The sequence below is a fragment of the Megalops cyprinoides genome, chromosome 20 (genome assembly GCF_013368585.1).
Source record: "Megalops cyprinoides isolate fMegCyp1 chromosome 20, fMegCyp1.pri, whole genome shotgun sequence".
Classification (NCBI taxonomy): domain Eukaryota; kingdom Metazoa; phylum Chordata; class Actinopteri; order Elopiformes; family Megalopidae; genus Megalops; species Megalops cyprinoides.
Genome location: NC_050602.1, coordinates 17,608,496 through 17,630,355, shown reverse-complemented (window position 1 = coordinate 17,630,355; position 21,860 = coordinate 17,608,496). Strand labels below are relative to the sequence as shown.

The following is a 21,860-nucleotide window of genomic DNA, read 5'->3' as shown; positions in this document are numbered from 1 at the left end:
GAGAGTGGAGCTGGTGTTGGGTAGCAGAGAGAGCAGCCAGTGTTGGGCAGGCAGTGCTCTCTCTCTTTGGCCCAGATTAGAAGCACATTTAGGCTCTCTGCTGCAAAGGAGGAGCATTTTCAGCACAGCCCCGGCGAGGAGGGGAGAGATGTGACCACAGCGCTTCCTGTAAGGGATGCCTGTTACACTCTGACATTCCTGTATCCTGCACCTCCCAAAATGTATCACTCAATCCTCTTTCTTTTTCCCAAATGTGGTGTAAATCTCGAGTTCTTTCTGTGTAAATAATGATTGCAAAGAGCAAAAAGATCTCATTTATTCACACTCTCAGGCAGGAAAATTAATATCATCAATGAATCATGAGTTATTTTGTGCAGGGTTTTTAGGCTGTCCTCCATGAATATTGATGAGAGAGACTACAATTCTGGATTTTCTTCAATTTTTGTTAATTAATAAGCATTCAAATACTAATCCAAGTAGGCTAATTGAATGGTGGTCTCATGGTAGAATTTTCCAGAAATGGTTTGGATTTCTGCTTCCTGTAGGGACACGGCATGCAGGAGGAGTTTGTGGGTCACATGTTCACCTGTGGAGAGCAATTCTGTAAATCGTTTGTGTGTGTGTGTGTGTGTGTGTATGTGTGTGTGAGGTGACTTTCACACAGAAATTCTGCTCTTGAGTTTATTTTTTTGATCATTCAAGATGGTCAGATCAGAGTTGAAGAACCTGCACTGTGAATATTCAAAGGGAAAGTAAATTTGGCGGGAAACATGCATCATTTTCAAACCTAAAACAATCTTACACATTTTCCGCACTAATTAATTACCTGTATGTTTTAAAGCTCTTTGTGAAGCTGAAAGGTTTCTCCTGCTCTCATACGCATGTTCCGGAACTTTCAGACCTTTAAGGTGATGGGACCACAGGTACGGTCCACCCGGCGCCGCTGGTCTTACCTCAGTGGTTCAGGTCATCGGGTTGCTCTTGGTCGGGCGGAGATCAGAGGGGAAGCGGAGGGAGAGAGACGTGGGTTGAGCTCCGATAAGTGAGACTACTTTATCTTAATGGTTGGCTGTAGATATTTGCATGTGGCTTCACCACAATGCAAAAGGCCGCCCTCACAATTTCCATAAGGCTCAGTGTGCATTGAGGTGAGAGAGAGAGAGGCCCGTGAGAGGTGGAGCAGTGCTAAATCAGGGTTTCCCACTCAAGAAGGACAGAGGGAGTCATCTAAAGCTAAGTGGCAGAGTCCTTTATCATGCAAGCTTTCCTCGAGCCAACGCGGGGAGTGTGAGATTGTGCTTGACAGTGTAAAAGAAAACCATCAGAAATGTGCGGCGTTGCTGCTCAGTGTTGTCATGGCAAAGGAGGGCACGGTAACGGAGAGGATGCTCGGCTCGGCTCTCGCACGATGAGGATCTCCATAGCGATGGTGGAGCCCCTCCTGTGCTCCTCTCCATTTTGCCCTGCCTTGTAGGCATGGTTACTGGTCCGGGGTTTTATTCAAATTTGAGATTTTTTTTTTCCTCCCTTCTTTAGTAGATCAACGCCTCCTGGCTTGGCTCTTGAAAAGCGGGGTGTTAAAAAACGGTGCCGATCTGCCAGGTTCCAGGATTTTCAGCTCTGTCTCTACGGCAACATGGATTTCAAATCCCTCCTCCTCCTCCTACACTGTTTCATGTCTCTTCAAACACTGTCACTCCCAGCCTGATCTGCTGTACCTCTGTGTCACTCCCAGCCTTCCGGTATCGGCCTGACCAACCTGTGTGCCACTCCTTCCTCAAAAATAGTTTAAATTAAACTCAAAAAATAAATTGGAAATACTCTGTTCTACGCCATTTTTAGTGAATATAACTGTGTTTCTTTACATTTATACAAATGTTGTGTAAATGTACTTTAGTCAGCTTGCAGCTAGTGTATTACTTAAGGTATTTCTTTGATCCACCATTGATATCCAGCAGGTAGCCACAAGGATGCATTTTTTTGAATGAATATTTTTTTATCAGCTCAATTGAATAAGCTTGTGTTAAAGGCACGTTTTACCTGTAAATGTGAAAGGGGGACTTGAAATGCAATTCTTACTTATGTTAACATGCTTTTCTGTCTCTTTGTTATACTGCTGAAGTATTTTGCAGTTTGATTGCCTTAAACACTTAGTTTACAATTGGTGTCCTACATTTGAGTTTACAGTGCGGGAGAACGTCCCCGGTAACCACCAGTGATAATAATCGCATCGCGTCTGAGAGGAAGTGCTGGATCCTGAAATCATTTCCATCATACGTGTGTCAACTCAGGTACCCAGTCAAAAGATAGGTCTTCCCTTAGCCAAAAAAAACTCCGAATTCTCGACTGAAAACTCAAAATATTTTTGGTAATCATAATCTTGAGGGAACCCTTAGACAAAGTGCATTAACTATGGGTTGAAGTTTGATTAATACAACTGGACAACAGGCACCCACTCTGCATACATTTTGCATGAAGTGAAGGCGAGTTGTATGACTAAAGGTCTGACTTTACCCCAAACTCAGCTGTAGCATGACTTTAGAAAGTATTAAAAGGAGGAACTCTAGGTTTTGCAGGAAGGAAGCGAGTAGATTGCTGTGCAGTCACGGTGGTCCACCTTAGCTGTGCATCTGCAGGCTTGCATTACACATGCCGTTACTTCCAGCGTAGCATCGCATGTTGCGTGTTTCACTGGCGTTCCTGCTTTGCTTTCAGTGACCTCGCTCGGGCAGTCCGGTGAATAAGTGTGTTAGTGCTTTGGCGTGGAGCTCAACGCCACAGAGACCCACCCGATTTCAGTATCTGCAGATCTCTTGTATAACGCTGAGCAGGAACAGATGTGCTTCCTCTTATTATTATACTGTAGTGCTGTATATCTTCATAAGACACCAGTTTTTAAAAGTGGATAATTATGTAAAGTAACGGTTCATGCAAAAAACGGTTTTATTAGATGTCCTATTTAGTTTTAATATTTTGAGGAATAATGAAATGCTTTCAGCATTGAAGCACTTTGTCTCTTTCCAGTGTTCAAGCATTTGACTTGTCATGTCCATCTGCTAGTAGGTGTATGTGTCTTTCTCTGGTGTGTATCTTGTGTGTGTGTGTGTGTGTGTGTGTGTGTGTCTGTGTCTGTGTGTTTGCCTTTCTCTGGTCATGTGTGTGCATATGCACCTTTCTTTGGTCTTGGCTGTGTGTGTCTCTTGTGTGTTTTTCTCTGTTTTAGTGTGTATGTGTGTGTACATTTGCTTGTGAAGATGATGGTAAATTGTGAAGAAAAAAACTGCAATGAGCCGTTTTCTCCTCTGGAATGCACCAATTTCTCTGCGCTCACATGATGTCCCTTTGTACACCTGAACAACAAGCAGTTTCTCAATATTTTGCATTTGATGGTAGCAGTCTGTTCATGTCTGACTGCTTTTCGAAACCTGTTGTGTTGGTTTGGCTGGTGAGGACTGGACTTAGAAATAGGCTGTTAACCATGAAGAATCTCCAGATTATTATGTCTTCAGAATTTGGATACTAACCATTGTCGAGAGATAGGGCTGAAAAATTTTAAGGCAGGTGGTGGGGGTGGGGGGGGGGCGCTGAGCAGGCAGACAGTGACCTGGGTGTATGGAGCCTCTGCTGTGTCACCAGTGCTGAGATGACAAGGGGGGGGATGTTGTGACAGGGTCATGCAAAATTAATCAGACGTTTAAAGGTTCTTATTCCCTGCTGAACTCATCTGGAGGGCTCAGAAACGGAGGGAATCATTCAGTGGCAAACATTGCGTCCGGGGGAGAGGGGAGCACGGGCAGTGTGGGGCCTGGATCGAGGCCCCAAACCCTGCCTGCCTCACGGTGGAGCTCCACCCAGCTGATCCTCACTGTGGGGCCTGAGTTGTTGTCATTTAACTTAGAACCACCCCAGGTGACTTGTGGCAAATCTACCTGGTGGCACAGTGTGCTGGGTGATCTTACCAGACAGCAGAGAACTCCTTTTTTTACACCTTTTCCCCTCTGTGCAGCTCTGATTTGGAATCTTATAGTAGGCTTGTGTCACCAAGACAACCTCTGGGCTCACGCAGGAGCACCAAGACAAGACAGACGTAATCATCCAATACGCTCGCACACAGCCAGCAGCTGTGTTTCTCACTAGTTCACACATCACGCTACAATGGAGGATAGATGCTGCTTCGCAGACGTCATCCCAGGCAACTTGCGGGGCGCCTAAGAGCAGTGAGACGAGGAAGCCTGGGCCGACCTCCCCACAACTCTGTTCAGCCACTGGGGGATCGGTCACTGTCTGCAAACCACACGACCGATTCTGAACCCCAGCCACAGGGCTCAGTCTGCGTGCAAAGTGAACGCCTTACCAAGTGAGCCGCTCGGGACCCCTACCGAGACCTCTGTTGACTGATAGAGAATGCTGTTGATCAGTGAAGACAGCTGTTGAATGAAAAGGCTGCCGGTTGATCTAGATGGCCGTCGGTAGTGTTGATTGAAGTGCTTCATTTTTAATGCTGGGAGTCATCAGGTTTCTCGACCTCCATACAGCATCACATGTGGAAACTGGGGAGCGTCAGTGGATGGTGTGGGCTGATGTCTTTAAGAAGCTGTATTGAACCACCTTGTAGGCAGTTTGCAGGGAGACATTTGGAGAAAAACACGTGGGTATCAGCATTGGGGGAAGAACACTGGAAAACCCGGAACAAGCTTGCGAAAACACTTGTGACGTCATTTGGAATGTTGAAACCGTGGAAACTGAAACTCTTTGTTCATCTCCAGTTTATGCTAGTCATGATTTCTGAGAATACAGTCTTGATCTCCCTCCTCACCAAAGCGTTTCCCTTTTTTTCCTCTCTTTGTATTGTTTTATTTTTTAAACATAAATCCATGCTACAATATTCTAATGCATAAAAATACTACAACTATGTATTTTATGGAGAAGGAAAATAGGCCACCTATTTAAATATATATACTGTGCAAAGTTGCTGCCCCGAGGCAATCAAAATATTTACTGTCCTCATGAAACCAAAAAAGGTTGCCATGGCAACTGAAATTGCCTCTACTCCAAACATTAAATGTAGTTGCAAGCATTTCTCACACTGCAAATATTTGGTTTCTGTTCTCTTTGTATTTGCTGAGCAGTTTCTACCAACATCCAGCAGTTGTGGTGGTAGTTTATGGTGTAATATGATTGGACAGGAAATGTGGTGGTAGTTGAGGTGCACTGTGATTGGACGGGAGGCAGCTACAAGTCTGCAGGCTTCACACGCTCTTTTTAGGTGACTGTTTGTGCTTTGTAGGATTTTTTTGTTTGATTTTTCGGTTGATGTTAGCGCCCGAATCCCATTCCCCATTTCGGCTTATGGTCACACATCTCCCAATAACCATATTAACTCAGCAAAATCCTAAATTCCTGTCTCTCAGGAATTTATCCTCAGAGGAATAATTTTCCATGACCATGGAGAATATGTATCCCAGACTTGGGGTGTTATCAGACATATTTTTAACATTTTGCCATGCTAGATACCAGTGCAGCTGATTTTCCGTGACAGCCCTTGTCCTGCCTCTATGGCGACAGGCGCCCATCGTTAACAGAGCTGTGCTGCAGAACATGTGTGCATGAGGTTTGTAGGAAGCGTCATGCACTGTGTCTTCTCCATTTTGGCACATGCAGCGCTCTGTAGTGATCTGCCCCGTCGGGCATCATCGTTCCTCAGGGTGTCCCTGTGCCTCTCAGCACAGCGCCTCGGTATCCATGCATGAGACCTCACCCCTCATCCTTCCGCAGCCTTCAGTCTTTTCTGTCATCCTGGAGAGGTGTTGTCTGTTTTCTCTCCAGCCACGTATTAAATGTTCATTTGTAGCGCCTAATAGCCCATCCAGGGCTGTGGATGCTATATTAATATTTGTACATTTAAATACAGCGACTTGCACAGGAAGTACGGTGTAGTTAAATATGCAGTACTGTCACACTTACTTCATGAATGACAGGACACAGAACATAATATGCAAACCACATATTATGGGGGCGGCAGTGTAGCATAATGGTTAAGGAGCAGGGATTGTAACTGAAAGGTTGCTGGTTCAATTCCCCGCTGGGACACTGCTGCTGTACCCTTGGGTAAGGTACGTAACCCACAATTGCCTCAGTAAATATCTAGCTGTATGAATGGGTAACATTGTTTAAAAAAAAAAAAGCAACTAACTGATGTAAGTTGCTCTGGATAAAAGTGTCTGCTAAATGCCTGTAATGTAATGTAATGTAATGTAACAATCTCAGGGCAGGTGTGCATTTAGCTACAGGCCGGGCAGGGGTGTGCATGTGTTTGAAGGGGACTTCACAATTGACAAATTTTGGGCAAACATGCACACCAGGATAAGAACTTTGCTGAGAAGGAGAAGGTGTATGTGTTTTTATCTGTGAGAACGAGGAAGCATTGCTATGTCTGTGTGTGTGTGTGTGTGTGTGTGTGTGTGTGTGTGTGTGTGTGTCCGTGCCTGCGAGAGTGTGTTATATAGGTGTGAGAGGAGAGAGTGTGTTTGTATATTTTCTGAGACAGAGAGAACGTGAGTCTGATGTTCTGTATATATAATACATGTGTGAAAGTGTGTGTGAGAGAGAGAGAATGCGAGAGAGAAAGAATGTGAATCTGATATTATGTATAAGTGATGTATGTGTGAAAGAGAGCGTGTGTGAACGTGAGAGTGTGGTGCACCGCTGATGGGCGGATACGCTTCCGCTGGTGGTGATGAAGCAGATTTGTGCTGGTGTCTGTGGCCCTGCCGTCAAACCTCAAGGGTTTCATTTCCTCTCTTTGTGTGCGAGTGTGTTTGTCTGTGTATTTGAGGACAACAGAGTGCCTGTTTTGTGTGTATGGGGCAGCTGTGTAGTGTAGTGGTAAGGAGCAGGGCTCGTAACTGAAAAGTTGCTGGTTCAATTCTCTGCCGGGGCACTGCCGTTATGTCCAGCTGTTTAAATGGGTGACATGTATAAATTGTAACCTAAATGACAATTTGCTAATTTGCCTTGTCTAATAAATGGCAGTAATGTAATATAAAATGTGAGTGTTTACAATGTCAGATGCCCTATGTTGTCAAAGCAGATGTAATTTTATCCCAGAGACTGACAGATGTTTTAGTGGTAATTTTTGTAGGGTGCATCTATGTTGAAAGATCAGTGGTGCATTGTACTGGTGGTTGTTGGGGTCCGGGGGGTATTCAGAAGCCATTCTGTCTGATCTGGTTACCTGTATTTAGGATGTGGAAATATGGCACATTGTATAAAGATACTATGGCTGCCAAGGGGAGGACCATTTCCTTCTCTTACTGTTATGATAGTATAAGTATAAAGTACAGTGCCATATCACCCCCTTTAGCCAGCACAACCTTGGCCACTTGTGACTGTTGTTCAGTAATAGGCCAGCAAACCAATCCCCTTCCTGTAATGGGGACAATGCTACACTAAGGTGAAGATTCTAGAACAAGTGTAATGTCCATGATCATACACACACACCATTGTCCTGAGACCAGTTTGGAAACAGTCACAGATGTGTGGGGCTTCCACGTCTTGTGTGTATGTGTGGAAGAGTATGTGCAGGGTACCCTCCCTCGCTGGGACATCCTGCTCCCTACTATAGGGTCTGAGCTGCCCCACCTTCACCCCAGCAGGAAGTGTTTTCACAACAGTAGCGTAGGCTGGCAGGGAAGAAGAAACCTTGATGTTGTTACGTGTGTCAGGCAGTTCTGTACGTCTTGAGGAGGTTTTGACCGGCAGCCAGTGCATACAAGCCAGGGCTTGTATGTGCCTGCAGACCCCTGTGACCGTTTCGTGACCGCGGTTGCCGCTCGGTTTGTGTTTTCCACACAGGGACCGGCGAGAGCGGCAAGAGCACCTTCATCAAACAGATGCGCATCATCCACGGGGCGGGCTACACGGACGAGGACAAGCGCGGCTTCACCAAGCTCGTCTACCAGAACATCTTCACCTCCATGCAGTCCATGATCCGCGCCACCGAGACCCTCAAGATCCAGTTCAAGTTCGAGCAGAACAAGGTGAGCCGGCGGACCGCTCTGTGACCGCGGGCGTCGGTGGGCCTGTTGAGCACGGACAGGAGCTTCAGCTGGCGCTGTGAATCAGCCAGTAAAATCGCTCAACAGGAAGTGAGGTCATTCAGCATGGCTGGCACAGTTGGCCCTCGGTTTGGTGTGAAAGCACAGTCTGTGTGGAGGAGCTTCCTGAAGGAGACGCTCAGCATAATGTGCAGATTTCTTTAGGACTTTGAGAGGCAGATGCCAGGCTGAATTGTAGTGGCAGTGTAGCATAGTGGTAAGGAGCAGGGCTTGTAACTGAAAGGTTTCTAGTTCGATTCCCCACTGAGGCACTGCTGTTGCACCCTTGGGCAAGATAGTTAACCCACAACTGCCTCAGTGAATATCCAGCTGTATAAATGTATAAAATAACATGTAAAAATTGTAACCTATATAAGTTGCTCTGGATAAGAACGTCTGCTAAATGACAATAATGTAATGAATTGTTTGAAGGTAACTTTGTAATTCAGAAATACCCAAATAAATCCTCATCTTTTAAGAGTATTTGCCTAACATGGCTGGCACAAGCCAATCACGGCTTTACTAGGTAATAGTCATGTGCAGACTGGCTGTGAAAACACAAGTAAATCTCCAACTACTGTTACAGCAGTATAACTCTATGTGTGATGTGGAGCTGTAATCATACTAATAGGAAAAATAAGATGGCCCTAACTTGGTGAAGTGTGATGTGTGAAGGTGTAAAAGACTCAGGCTCTAAGCTCTCTCTCCTCGCGGTGCGTTCTGCTTCCTGGTCCTCCTCGGTTCAGTCGAATGCCCTGCTGGTGAAGGAGGTGGACATAGAGAAGGTGTCGACGTTCGAGCAACCTTACATCAGCGCAATAAAAATGCTGTGGGCAGACCCTGGTATCCAGGAGGCCTATGACCGAAGGCGGGAGTACCAGCTCTCTGATTCCACCAAATAGTAAGTCGGGGCAGGGGGCAGGGAGCGTTTGTGTTTGTGTGTGTGTGTGTGTGTGTGTGTGTGTGTGTGTGCGTCTGTGTGTGTGTGTGCGTGCGTGTGTGCGTGTGTGTGTGTGCATGGGGGGTTGTGGGTGTGAGTGTGTACTGCTATAGCCCAGATGTTACTCACAGCAACAGTCCTCAGCTCTGGGAGTTCTGTTTCCTCTGACCTGCTGCTCTGGAACTGTTCTGTTCCCTTTGACCTGCTTGAGTTTTGAGTTCTTGCCATATCTGATCGGATTTGTGCAGCTCGGGCACCAACAGAAGCATGCCAGGTTTAGCTAAAGCGTTTGACACCTTTAAGGAAGAAAAAGTAGAGCAGTTTGCACGTGTTGTGCTGATAGAGAGTGCGGTTTAGGGCGGTCAGCAGTTATTTCTGCTGTCCCTGCATTGCAAAGGCGCGACAGTCAGGCAGGCAGAAGGACTCTGCGAGGGAGGAGCAGTTCAGGTAAGTTCACACTCCAAGCAGGGGGCTAATTTTTAGACCAGCTCCCCCTGCCTTTCAAGAGCACACCAAACCTTTGCAATAACCTTTTACTGCCAGCAGGGGGAGCAGTATACAGATGATTTCTTTCTGGATTATATAAAAGTAAGTTATAAAAGTGAGGATATAATCTGTGAACTGCAGTTGCCCTTTGAAGTTGCGATGTATATTACTTCTCTTTGTTAGTTGTCTTTGGCATGCTTTTGGTGAAAATGTGATTGAATTGTTTCAGTAGTGGCACTTGGCCTGTGTGATGATATTTGATGACTTTGGGCTCGTTTATTGGCTGTTGACATTGGATATGGATACTCTGAAGTGTGCTTAGGTCACAGTGGTTGCAGCAGGACCCAGGACATAGTGAGCAGGCAGAGCAGAGGTGCTTCAGGACCAGAGCTGAGAACCATTGCAGTGCGTATATATCGCACACAGCAGCTGCTTCACAGTGACCCCTGGCTGTAGCATTTCACATTACGGTTAAGGTTGGATTTTTAAATTCTCATTCACAATGTCTTTACTGCTTCCTAAGAGCATTCAGGTAGTTTGTCACCACTGCATTGATTTTTATTTATTTATTTTTTTGGTTTTTCTGTCTGGCGTTCTATATAAAGCCAAACTCTAAATTTCCAGAGCCGTGATTGATGTGTCTTTGTGGCAGAGGCAGGTACGAATTGGCCTGCTGCTGAAACGGACTTGAGTCCCACAAGAGGAAAACCATTTTTTTAAAAAAAGGCTCGGTTTCCCTCAGGGGACTTTACTGCAGCGCACGCTGCCAGTCAAGTCGATCATCCCAGGAATGAGGAGAAAGTGGGACGAACTGCCTGCTGCTCGTGGGGAGGAGTAAGGGAGGCGCGCGGCCAAAGCCCTCTCGGGCGAGCCCCTGCGACTGTAGCGTGCCTTACAGGAAATCGCAGCTGTTCGCTGCAGAAACGCCCACACTGCGAAGGAGAGCTGTCGTTTTACATTCACTCTGAAAGGCTTGCACGGTTTAGCTGTTTAAGTCATTTTAAATTCGCCGTGAATGCTCGCATGGTTAAGGAGTAGTGCCAGTTTGAATTCACCGTAAACGCTTGCATGGTTAAGAAGAGGCATTTTCAAAATTCACTGTAAACGCTAGCACAGTTGAGGAGTAGTAGTCTTGCGCATTGTGTGTATGCCATCCTCAGGTGCATGTGCCGTTTCATTGCCAGGGCTGAGGGCTGGTCAGTGCAGTTCCCTGACTGTGGTGCTGAAACGGTCCCTGTCGGATTATTCCAGTGTGAGAGTCATCATGGCTTGCATTTATAGAGAGATAATCGATTACATGCACATATGGGGAGGTTATGTAGAATGTTCAGGGTCTGTTTGTGTTCTGTTCAGCTGCAGTAGCCTCAGCTGCACAGCATGGGACATGCTTGCCTTGAGGGTCCGGTGCAGATTAAACATTAAAGACCTTTTCAAGCAGAGGTCTTCCTTTTGAGCATAGTTGCTCATTGTGGGAAAGAATTGGCGATTCGAGAACTTTCTTTACCTTCCTTTTTTATTAATATTTGATCCTTTGTTTTTTTAAACGTGTGGCCATGTCTGACCTCTTAGGCAGAGCTCCTGTCCACACAGTTGGCATATAGAACACACTGGCAGGTCTCCTCTGGTCCTGAGAACCAACAGAAATGCTTCCATACAGCCCATGATTGAAAAATATATTTTCATTCCATTATTATTTATTGAAATTGCACATACCTTTATTTAGGGTGATGTACAGAGATTCCATTTTACATGTATACTGCTAGGTGTAATACCCATACATAAAGCTGAATGTGTTACCCTTATATAGTGACCCATATATACTGCTTGCATGTGTAATGCTGTCTGTAATACCCTTGTGTAACGATATTTGTATTGCTCATATATACTGACCCAGATGTACTGCTAGATGTATCACTGATAGATTCTGTTAGATATAAGAGCCATATGTAATGTTGGCTCTTTCACTGAAGCAGTACAGGTTGGTTGCCCTAAGCAGTTCAGTGTAGCATCTGGGATTAGAATGTATATCTGCCTGCTTACCATCTTTACTCTATAGCCATCACACTGTACTACCATATATCTCTTTTCATGTCAATGTGTCCTCTTGGTATATCATCAGAATTGAGTGAGATCAGCATGTATTTACTGTGTATATAAACACACTTGAGTGTGTGTGTTTGTATGCGTGCGTGCGTGCCTTCATCCATGCATGCCTGTGTGTGTGTGTCCGTACATATGCCTGTATTTTCCCCGCTTCCTTCCACAGTTACCTTAGTGATATAGACCGCGTGTCCTCGCCGGGGTACGTGCCCACCCAGCAGGATGTGCTGCGGGTTCGAGTGCCCACCACAGGCATCATTGAGTACCCCTTTGATCTGGAGAATATAATCTTCAGGTACAGGTGCAGAGCGCTGCTCCTGCTGCTGCTACGCTGCCCCCCCGCCCCACATCCACAGCAACCTCTCTGAGACTCGGGTTCGACTGCCCCGAGCCAGTGTCGCCTGCCAATCAAGAAGCATCCTCTGGCACTAAGCACACATCTCATCCCAGCAGCTAGTCTGCTGATTTTAACGTTGTTTGAAATTAATGTGTAAGAAATGGGACCATATAAAAGGCAACTGTGATTCGTGACCAGATGTCTCACAATAAATTCTTCTCAAAAACCTGATTCCAACTGGTTAGAATAGGATTTTAAGATTAATTGAAATTGTATTCAGATTATTCCTGGCATTCAGCCTTAGCGAATACCGTGTATGTATAGTACTCGTGCATTTTGCATCTGAAGACAAACCTGCGTGCCAGATTTATGACACTCAGGCGATGTAATGTGAGGAAAAATTGGTGCAATGGAGATTTAATGTTTTTAGCCATCTGTCAAGTGACAGGCAAATTTGAAAATGTCTGAGTGTCTGAAATTCCACATAAGTAAGGCGCATGCTGCAGGTCTCAGAGAGGAGCTGTGGTGGGCTCAGCACTCACTTTCTGACAGGTTCTGAGGGCTGAGGGAGGTGGAGGTTTGGTGTTCACCAAAGTAAGGGGCCACCCCTCGCATCTCTGAGAACCAGAAAAATGGTACGGCCCCTGAAAGGCTTCTCTACTTGTGGGGTGGACCGGTCCACTTGCTTTGCAGGGGGGTTTGCTAACTGCTTTCATGCTTCATTTTTTTGTTGTTCCTGTATCTCTCCCTGTTTGTAGCTATCTAAGTGATCTGGATCGTATTGCCGACTCGTCCTATCTACCAACCCAACAGGACGTGCTTAGGGTTCGCATTCCTACCACTGGCATCATTGAATACCCTTTCGACTTGCAAAGCATCATTTTCAGGTAGAAGATGCCAACCGTTGCTGACTTTAGTACTAAGTGTTTTTATTTGCATCAGAGTCTAAATGGATAAACGTTTATAAATGTATCAGAAATTTATCTGTATGTCTAACCATATGAATTACTGACCATATCTGAGTGCTGTCTGTGGTCTGGAGACTTGAGTATTGGTCATTGACATCCACTCCTTCACGGATTACAGGGGTTACAGTGGACAAGTCAAATCTTCGGATCAAGCTGATTGGCTTGGTTGATTTGTTGTATGTAACAGTTTTTTATTTTGAAATATATTAAATTACAGCGTTTCACTGCGGCTCCCAACCCATGTGTCAGAGCTCAAGTTTGTGCATACGCACCCCAAAAAACCCCCAGCTCTTCCGGTCTCAGCTAGCGTATTATTTATTTTTCTTTTTGTTTGGGGATTTTTCACAGATTCGTGTCTCTCCTGCTGGAACTTCATCCTCCGAGGTTCTGGCTGCTTGTGTGGCACAGCAGGGTGACGTGTTACATCTCTGAGATTATTGTGATTGGACAGGTTGTAGTAGGGAGGGAAGGAGGCTGTGAGGCCCGGTGTGAGGGGGCAGTGGGATCACCAGATGAGACATTTGCCCTATTGGTGGGATGAGGAGTGAGAGAACTGAGCTAGGAAGTGAGTGAGAAATTACAGCAGAGCCCCACGAGTCAGCCTGTATATGCGAAGCACAGCAGTGCCAGAAATAACACCATTACTCCAGAGGGTCCCAGTGCTAATGATGCTACATAATGCCATCTCAGATATCTTTGCCTCACCTGTAAAGGACATCTGCCAACACCAAGGCTAGATCAGGTAAAAAAGATGGTGAAAGGATGTTCCTTTCCACCTCCATGATGGTGTAGAAGTGGAGCTGACCCCAGTTTGTGGGTGGGAACCTCCTCAGCTCCTCTGACCTTTGACCAAGAGTGTTTTGTGCAACGCTCAGATTTTTCGGGTTGGTCGCTGTCCTTCTTCCTCGCTGCAAGTTGCGAGCGAAGCAGCGATTTTTTTCTCAGCTCGTCCTACATCAGAGCGCTCGTCCCCGTAAGTAGGTCATTGAGCCTGGCGACGAGAGGGCGGTGAGCTGATTCTTTATTTTAGGCACTCGCTCCTAGAGGGCCCCATCTATCACAGCCCCCCTCTAGGTAGCAGGGTAGCGGCTGTGTCCGGCAGAAATAACCCGAGCTCCGCACCTCCACAACTCAGGTGTGCGCCTGGACCCAAACACCTCCTCCTTAGATTCGACATGGTAACAGTAATGGAAAAGGCAGTCCCCTCCGAGGGTGCGAGCAACCCTCTCATTTTCCTTGGATTTTTATGTAAACAGGATGTTTCTCCACCCTGCATGTGTTTGCTGTTGTAAAACATGGAAGAGTGGAGTAAAACAGTGTTTTCCTCAGAAGTCTGAGGTGCTGAAGGCCAGTATATCTGAGGGGAAGCTGGGGCTGAAGGCTTGCCGACCTAATTGGCTGATTGGCTGCTGTTAGTGTAGCTTATCAAAAGGTATTGGCAGCATATCAGATATCCCACGATCCACTGCGCTGGGTGGTCTGATCGGTCACATCCTGGCTGGTTCTGTCTGTGTCTGTCACCAGACGTTCAGGAGTCAGCTCTCCTGTGATTCTCAGTTTGAGCTCACTCTAATTCTCTGTGTGTTATCAAGCTCCTTTTAATGAGAATAAGCGCTATCTTAAGTCCTTTTCCTGTGTGGGAGATGGTTTCGAATGAAAAAAGGTCATATTCCATGTCCCTAAATGACCTGAAAATGTTTTTTTTTTTTTTTTTTTTGTTATTAGTGCTGCTTGAGGTTTCGTAGTGGATTATTGAATAATAATTTGTAAATATATTCAAATATATTCAAATAAATATTTGAATGGTCATTCATGCTGTTATCTGGCTACTTGCCTCAGATTTCCTCTTTGTATCAGCATTACGGTGCTGCTGCAACATCGAAACTGGGTCCATTTACTGTGATTTCCCAAAATAGTACAGTAGTATTTAGTCAAAATGATCCAAGTTAGCAATCGCCTCTGAACCTGGAAAAATTCTTTTGCAACAGCCCCTCTCCCCCACCACACACTCAAACCCTACATCTTCTGATGATGAACTAGAGGATATCAGAGTGTTATCAGTAGTCATGACAAGACGTCAGACTCACAGGATGCACTTGTTTCGTGTTTGTGAGCTGAAGCACCTGGTGTTTTCAACGCCTCTCTTTTTGGAAGCTCTGCGATGAAGATGGAATTTCCTGTGTTTTTGAATATTATTCCAAATTTCCACCCCACTGGAAGAAGACACTTTTTTTCCAGCATTCCTCAAGACATTCTCTCCTTGAAGGTCTTCACTGACAGCTACTGCGTACGCAGGTGTACAGGTGTCCGTTTGTGGATTGCAGAGGAAGAGGATTCAGAAGATTATTCATATGCGGATAATGTCAGCACCTACCCAACATAAAATAAGACCGTTATAGCCTGATGGGTACTATGAAGCCAACATCTGAGATGCCCCAGATTACCTATGTTCTGGGGGGAGCGTTTTTCCAGTTCCAGCCTAAAGGGGATGGTGATGGGGCGTTAGTGTGTGATCGGCTCGTTCACTCAGAGGAAAGATGGCGACGTTGCCCCCCCCCCCCCCCCCCCCCGAAGGCCCCCGAAGAGGTGCCCCCCCTCCTTCTCCTCCACTGTCCTCTGATCTCTGCTCTCTCCTCTGCCCCCTCCAGCAGCACCACGCCTCTCCACATTACTGCTTGGCTTGTGCTGTCAACACTCACTGGGTGATTGGGAAAATGCCGCCGGGGCTTTCTGGCCCTCCTGGTTTGCCGTAAAGCTTGCAGCCATTGGCTGTGGACACTTTCACTGTTTCACCCCCCCCCCTCCCCTTTTTTTAACCCTTTAATTGCGGATCTCTCTGATGTTCATTAAGAGCAGTGGAGGGTTAAAAGCAGGGTTTTGGTTTGGATTGCAGTGCTGAATGCATTTGTGCAAAAGAAGCAGTCAATGTATTTCCTGAGGTGAAATATCATTAAGAGTTTGAATTCCAAGATGTATCCAGAAATACAGAAAGTAGTTTTCTGAATGAAAAATTCTGGATATTTGATCTCTCATATTGGCCATTTTTATCTTCACATTATTACTAGAATTTCTATGGTTTTCATCTCTATGACAACAGAACATGCTTCTTTGCACTGATGGATTTATCCAGTTTGGACAGAAGGACTAAGATCTTATTCTGTTTGGGAGATCTAGACCATTCTGTGTGACTCAGATTCAGATGCTTGAGTGAAATCAATAGAAGAGGTTTTACTTAAGTGTGTGATTACAGAATGTTATGATATACCTCCTGTAGGAGGTATACCATAACTTCAATGTGAACAATAAGATTTAGTCCTTCTGTCATGTGTGATGATTGTTTGTTTTGTGAAAATTCTTTGTTTTTAGAAAATTTATTGTTGGTTTACAGCAAACTTATTTAGGTGTTACAATAGGCCTTGAGTACTTGATATTTCCTAACTTATAACTGAAAAACTTCAACTGGGTATGTGCTCCTCCAAATAATATACAATATGTAAAATATAATAATATATAATATTAATTATAATGAAATAAACTGGCTCTGTCTCCACGTCCACGATAACCTGTTTCCTGAACAGCAACAAAATCAGCTCTAACTAACGATGGCAGTAGTGTTGAAAGGAACATCTTTGAAATGGATGAGAGTTTCTGTTGCAAGAAACGGAGATGTGGAGACATACAGATGCAGTCAAGGAGCAGAAGGATCAGTTCTACTGATCCATTTGGTGAAATTTTGATCCATCACATCTAAAATTCTTTTGACCAAGATGGAAATGGGCACAGTTCAGTGAATAGATCATTGGTCATTTTGGTTAGTACAGTATTCAAGTAGAGTAGACATTTTACATGTGAATTTTACATAGACATAGACATTTTATAAATCAGCTGGTGTAAGGCATGGATTTAAATATTGTTTCTATTCTTCACCCCTGCCCTTGTGTGAATCTCTTTCCCTCTGCCTCTCTCTCTCTTTGTCCCCCCTTTTTGCCCTCTCTCTTTCTCCCCTTTCTCCCCCCTCCATCTCTCTTTCTTTCTCAGGATGGTGGATGTGGGGGGTCAGAGGTCGGAGCGCAGGAAGTGGATTCACTGCTTTGAGAACGTGACCTCCATCATGTTCCTGGTGGCCCTCAGCGAGTACGACCAGGTCCTGGTGGAATCTGACAATGAGGTGTGCAGCTGACTGACCCCTCTCTCCCCAGCCCTAACACAAACCCCTACAACAATGCCCAGAATCACAAAGCCAAACCCACTTGCTCTCTCTCCGTTTTCAGAATCGTATGGAGGAGAGCAAAGCGTTATTCAGGACGATAATCACATATCCTTGGTTCCAAAACTCCTCTGTCATCCTCTTCCTCAACAAGAAGGACCTGCTGGAGGAGAAGATCATGCACTCTCACCTGGTGGACTACTTCCCTGAGTTTGACGGTGAGGGTCGAGGCTGGCGGCCCTGCTCACTACACCTTATTGACCTGCATGTAGCCGCCTATAGGCCCCAAAGCCTTTTCCTAGGGGCAGAGAGGCCTGGCTTAGCTGCATATGATGAGCCGGTCTCATAGTTCAATGTCAGCGTAATTATTAGTGTTGGGAGAGTGGGGCTTCATGAACCTATACAGTGATCAAAACTATCATGTTTTATCTGAGATTCATTACAGCACTAATGGTAGGATTTTGCTGTGGAAAGAAAATCTTGATTGGTTTGTAAGAGCCAGGTGATTGACAGCACACGGTGGCTCCACCCTAAAATGGGTTCATGAAACCTCACTCGCGGAATATTAATTTCCCATCTTGGTGTGTAAGATCACCGAGATCTATTTCTTTATGTGCCTTCAGAGCTTTGGCCATTCAAAGACAGCAAATATTTAACATTAAAATTCATTAGGAACCTCTCTCTTGGTCATTAAATCAAGTTACCCTGTAAACAAGAGCCTTAATGTCAATCACAGTTGTCTGATTTGATTAATTTTATCTAATGCAAATTTATTTTGAGGTCGGGATCTGCTGTTTTATGGAGCAGGCGTGTTTTTGACTGGCAGAAGTTTGGAAGTGTTTCACACTTGTCCTTGTCTTAACTCTCACATCTGAGTACGCTGAGTGTGAATACTGGCCTCCAGCCACCCAATGCAGCTCAGCATAGTGTGGCTTGGTGGATTGGAGACATTGAAAAAGCCTCTTTATTGAAGCCATGTGGAGTGTTTTTTTTTCCCTTTTAAATTTCAGACACTTGTACCACTCTTCTGTTGTTGAGTCCCTTTAAATGGGGAAAGTGCTGATTAAAGGGGGAAACTAGTTTTTAATATTGTGAGACAGGGCTACGTTCACCTGGTGTATTTTTGTGGAGTATCGTGACACCATGTGGCCAAAGTGAGAATTGCACTGTGGAGTGCAGAATGACAGTATTTAAATATTAACGGATTGAAATCGTAAGCTTGGCAATGTGCTCGGAGCTAGAAGTTAGTGTCAAATTTTAGAGGAACCAGTGTTTTAAAATTAACCCGAAGGAAAATGGTAAAAATGACATACCAAGCACTAGCAAATGGTGTTTCAAAGCCGGAATGACTTCAGACCTTGGGAGTCGTTCGACTCAGGTGTCAATTTTTCCACAGTCCACCGCAATGAAATATTTAACTGCAGGGCATGTATGCACTCCTCAGCTGTTATTTGTCATCAATAAAATAAGCAGCAGCGAATGATTGCGCTGATTTCAGAACCGAAGAGCTGGGCCGCTCGCCCCGGTCAAGCTGTGCGGCATTAGCAGGAAAGAGGCTAACATGGGGTGTGTTCCCTTCCTTCCAGGGCCCCAGAGGGACGCCCAGGCCGCACGCGAGTTCATCCTGAAGATGTTTGTGGACCTGAACCCCGACAGCGACAAGATCATCTACTCCCACTTCACCTGCGCCACCGACACCGAGAACATCCGCTTCGTCTTCGCCGCTGTCAAAGACACCATCCTGCAGCTCAACCTGAAGGAGTACAACCTGGTGTGAGACGAGCACGGCACATAGAGCACACGACCCGGTCTCACACACGCAGACAAACGCATACACACACACTCACCCACACCTTATGCACACGTCATACGCACACACACACACGCACACAGACACATACATCGTATGCACACATTTCATACGTACATGTCATGCGCGCGCACACACACAGACTTCTCACATTCACGCTTTACACGTGCACTCATCTGATGTACGTGCACATGCGCACACACACACACACTCTCTCTCACTCTCTCTCTCTCACTCTTTCTTGACCCCCCCCAACCCCCCCCAAGCCTGTTCTGTCTCACACTCAATGGCAGCTTTTTGTCAGAGCCCCCCCCATCCCCCTTCTCCTGTCCCACCATATTTGATTGGTGTCACATATTGATTGAAAGCTACAGGTTAGAGGTCTGTTGTGAGGGTGGGGTTGCTGAAACAGTGATTGGAAGATTGAGGGGGGGGGGCTGAAAGAGACTGGCATGAAAGTTGGAAGCTCTCTCCTGAGACCTAGCCTGACTGAGATGACAGGAGGACCATGGAAAATGTGTTTTAGAAAAGAGTGCGGGGAAAAAGTCCCTAATCCAAAAGCAGGTGGAGCGATTCTGTGGGTCATGAGGTGCATTTCTTCCATGAGCTCAGAGCGATGCGTCTCACCTAGCTGAATGTAACATCGCAAAATGCACGAGAGGGAGAAAACGCAAATCAATCAAATCTATGTGTATATTCGCTGAGATTATTTTAAACATTTTTAATAATTATTACTATTGCTTCTACTACTATCAGATAAATAATGGTAATCAAAGGAAAACAAAAATAAAAAAAAAAAAAAGCTCAACATGGAAATATCAAAACGGAGAGGAGGGCGTAAGCAGATATTTGATAGGTGACCGTTTGCAGATTTCCTTATATGAATTCCATATTGTTTACTGGATTGCATTGCCTCCCCCACCCCCCTGCACTTTTTCTGTCTGATGCACAGAGACTGTTTCCAAACCACGGTCTGAAATTCTGCAGTTTCAGGTAGCCATACATGGGGATTTGCATTCTAAATTTACTGGTGGCAGAGTATTGATTGTCATTAGTGCATGTGTGATTGTGTGTGTATGGACACGTGTGTGCATGTGGACGAATATGAATGCGATGGTATGTTGGAATATATGATCATGTATAAATGATCATATGTGTGTATCTATGATCATGTGTATGTGTGTATATATGATCATGTATATATTATCATGAGGGTGTGAAAGGATACTGAGCGTGTTGTCACCCCTGCCACGCTACACCTTTGCTGAAATGATTTGCCGGTGTCCTTTCTAGCCTCCTTGCATTCTCAGCTGAAAAGAAAAACATGAAAATAAGGTCCATGTCCAAGTTCAGTAGCACCTTCCATCCCAAGCCGAAAGGTTCCTGGTTTCTTTTGTGTAAATGATCCATCTCAAAAGAGATGGGCTGAGCAATCCAGTCTCTGCCGTGCACAGAAAAAGGGCACCGCTTTCTGCAAGGGGGAGGGTCACGTTCACCGTAAAAGTCTGCAAAATTGGATTGATTGTTTATATTTATGTGTGTAAATATATATACACATACATGCTTATGTACAAAAAAGGTCTGTGGTACACTATCTTTGACAAAAAAAAAAATCCACTTGTTTTTCCTTTACTGTTCTGTTTAGTTTTGTCAATTTTCTTATGAATTACAATAGTATTGATACTGTGATTTTGTTTCTTTTTTTCTTTAATTATTGAAGTTGATTACAACTTGCTGTACTGAACATGTGTGGATGACAAAAATGGAATGAGCAATAGTTTGAGAATACCAATAATGGATTATGAAAGCTTTTCTTTTGTTTTAACCACCACAGAACTTTTTAAATAAAGTTGGCTGGGGGGGGGGGGGGGGGGCTCCACGTAAATGACAGCTCTTCGGTGTAAAAGTAGAACAGTTTTATTCTTCCTTATGTCCGCAATGTTATAAGAAGATTAAGTGATTTTAAACGAGAAAGTGAATAAGTAAAAAAAAAAGTTTTATTTATCTAATTTATGGACCAGATTCGTAGGTGTTGATAATTTGATGATTTTTTTTTTTGTTTCTTCTTTCGTTTGAAGTGCTCCCTCTCAGAGAGAGAGGGTGGTTGGGTCTACACTGCTGTAAAAACTTCTTTTATGGGCAAGTAATCAACTTTTTCTTTTTGGACTTTTAAAACTTGATTGTTGCAATTGCATTTTTTTTATTTGTTTCCTCAGTGGCCATCGCTTTTAGAAGTCACTTTTTTTTGAGGGTAGAAATTGAATATCTGTATTGTTTTTTTTAGGGGCAATGCTTTATGCAAAATGTAGGAAAAATTAACAAGAAAAAATAGGTAACTTTTATCAGTGGTTGAAGTTCAGTTTGGTCCACGCTTGCAGTTCTGTAAATGAGTTATGATTTTTGCTCTTGCGTTTGGTTTCTGGCTCTGGTCTCATAGCTTTCTCCCCAGCTTCATTGTTTTTGGAATTCCCATAGCTAGTGATGTGCTGATGGATGGCTTTTTTTCTGTCATTGCAATGTAATTCAGGTGACTTTTCATTTACTTTCATTACAAGGGCTACTTTAAACCGCATAAAATAAAATAAAAAATGAGGACTGAGCGAGTGGATTCAAGCAGAGACGAGCATCAGGGAGCGGGACTTATTGTGTTGATTTTCGGGAGTATTGAACATCGGCACCGGTTCGGAAAGCGGGTTTATCTGTGTTCGGCGACCAGTTTTTAATGCTAAAACTTGACGTTAGTGATGTGCGTGTCACCTACGCCCTGATGAAGTGATGGTTGTTTGTGGCACAAAACTGAAAGGGATGGACTACTGCATTCTCCCCTGTGGGGTGTGGCAACCTCACCAACACAGCAAGCAGTGACAAGTGTTACGAATTTTTTTTTTTTTTTTTAAATGATGAATCATACTTCCT

General features: G+C 44.7%; 1 protein-coding gene across 2 annotated transcripts in view; it reads left to right on the top strand.

Moving 5' to 3' along the window:
* LOC118796138 (guanine nucleotide-binding protein subunit alpha-11) overlaps nt 1–19,009 on the top strand; it is a 35,310-nt gene extending 16,301 nt beyond the window's left edge. Inside the window, exons 2-7 of one of the 2 annotated variants that reach the window (XM_036554976.1) lie at nt 7,855–8,039; nt 8,843–8,997; nt 12,718–12,846; nt 16,966–17,095; nt 17,199–17,352; nt 18,721–19,009. In XM_036554976.1, coding sequence (XP_036410869.1) covers nt 7,855–8,039; nt 8,843–8,997; nt 12,718–12,846; nt 16,966–17,095; nt 17,199–17,352; nt 18,721–18,911 — 944 coding nt within the window. In that variant the 3' untranslated portion in view covers nt 18,912–19,009. Of the gene's footprint in view, nt 1–7,854; nt 8,040–8,842; nt 8,998–11,788; nt 11,918–12,717; nt 12,847–16,965; nt 17,096–17,198; nt 17,353–18,720 lie in introns of both variants that reach the window. The other variant, XM_036554975.1, reaches the window with a different exon arrangement.
* Nucleotides 19,010–21,860: the final 2,851 nt, after the last annotated feature.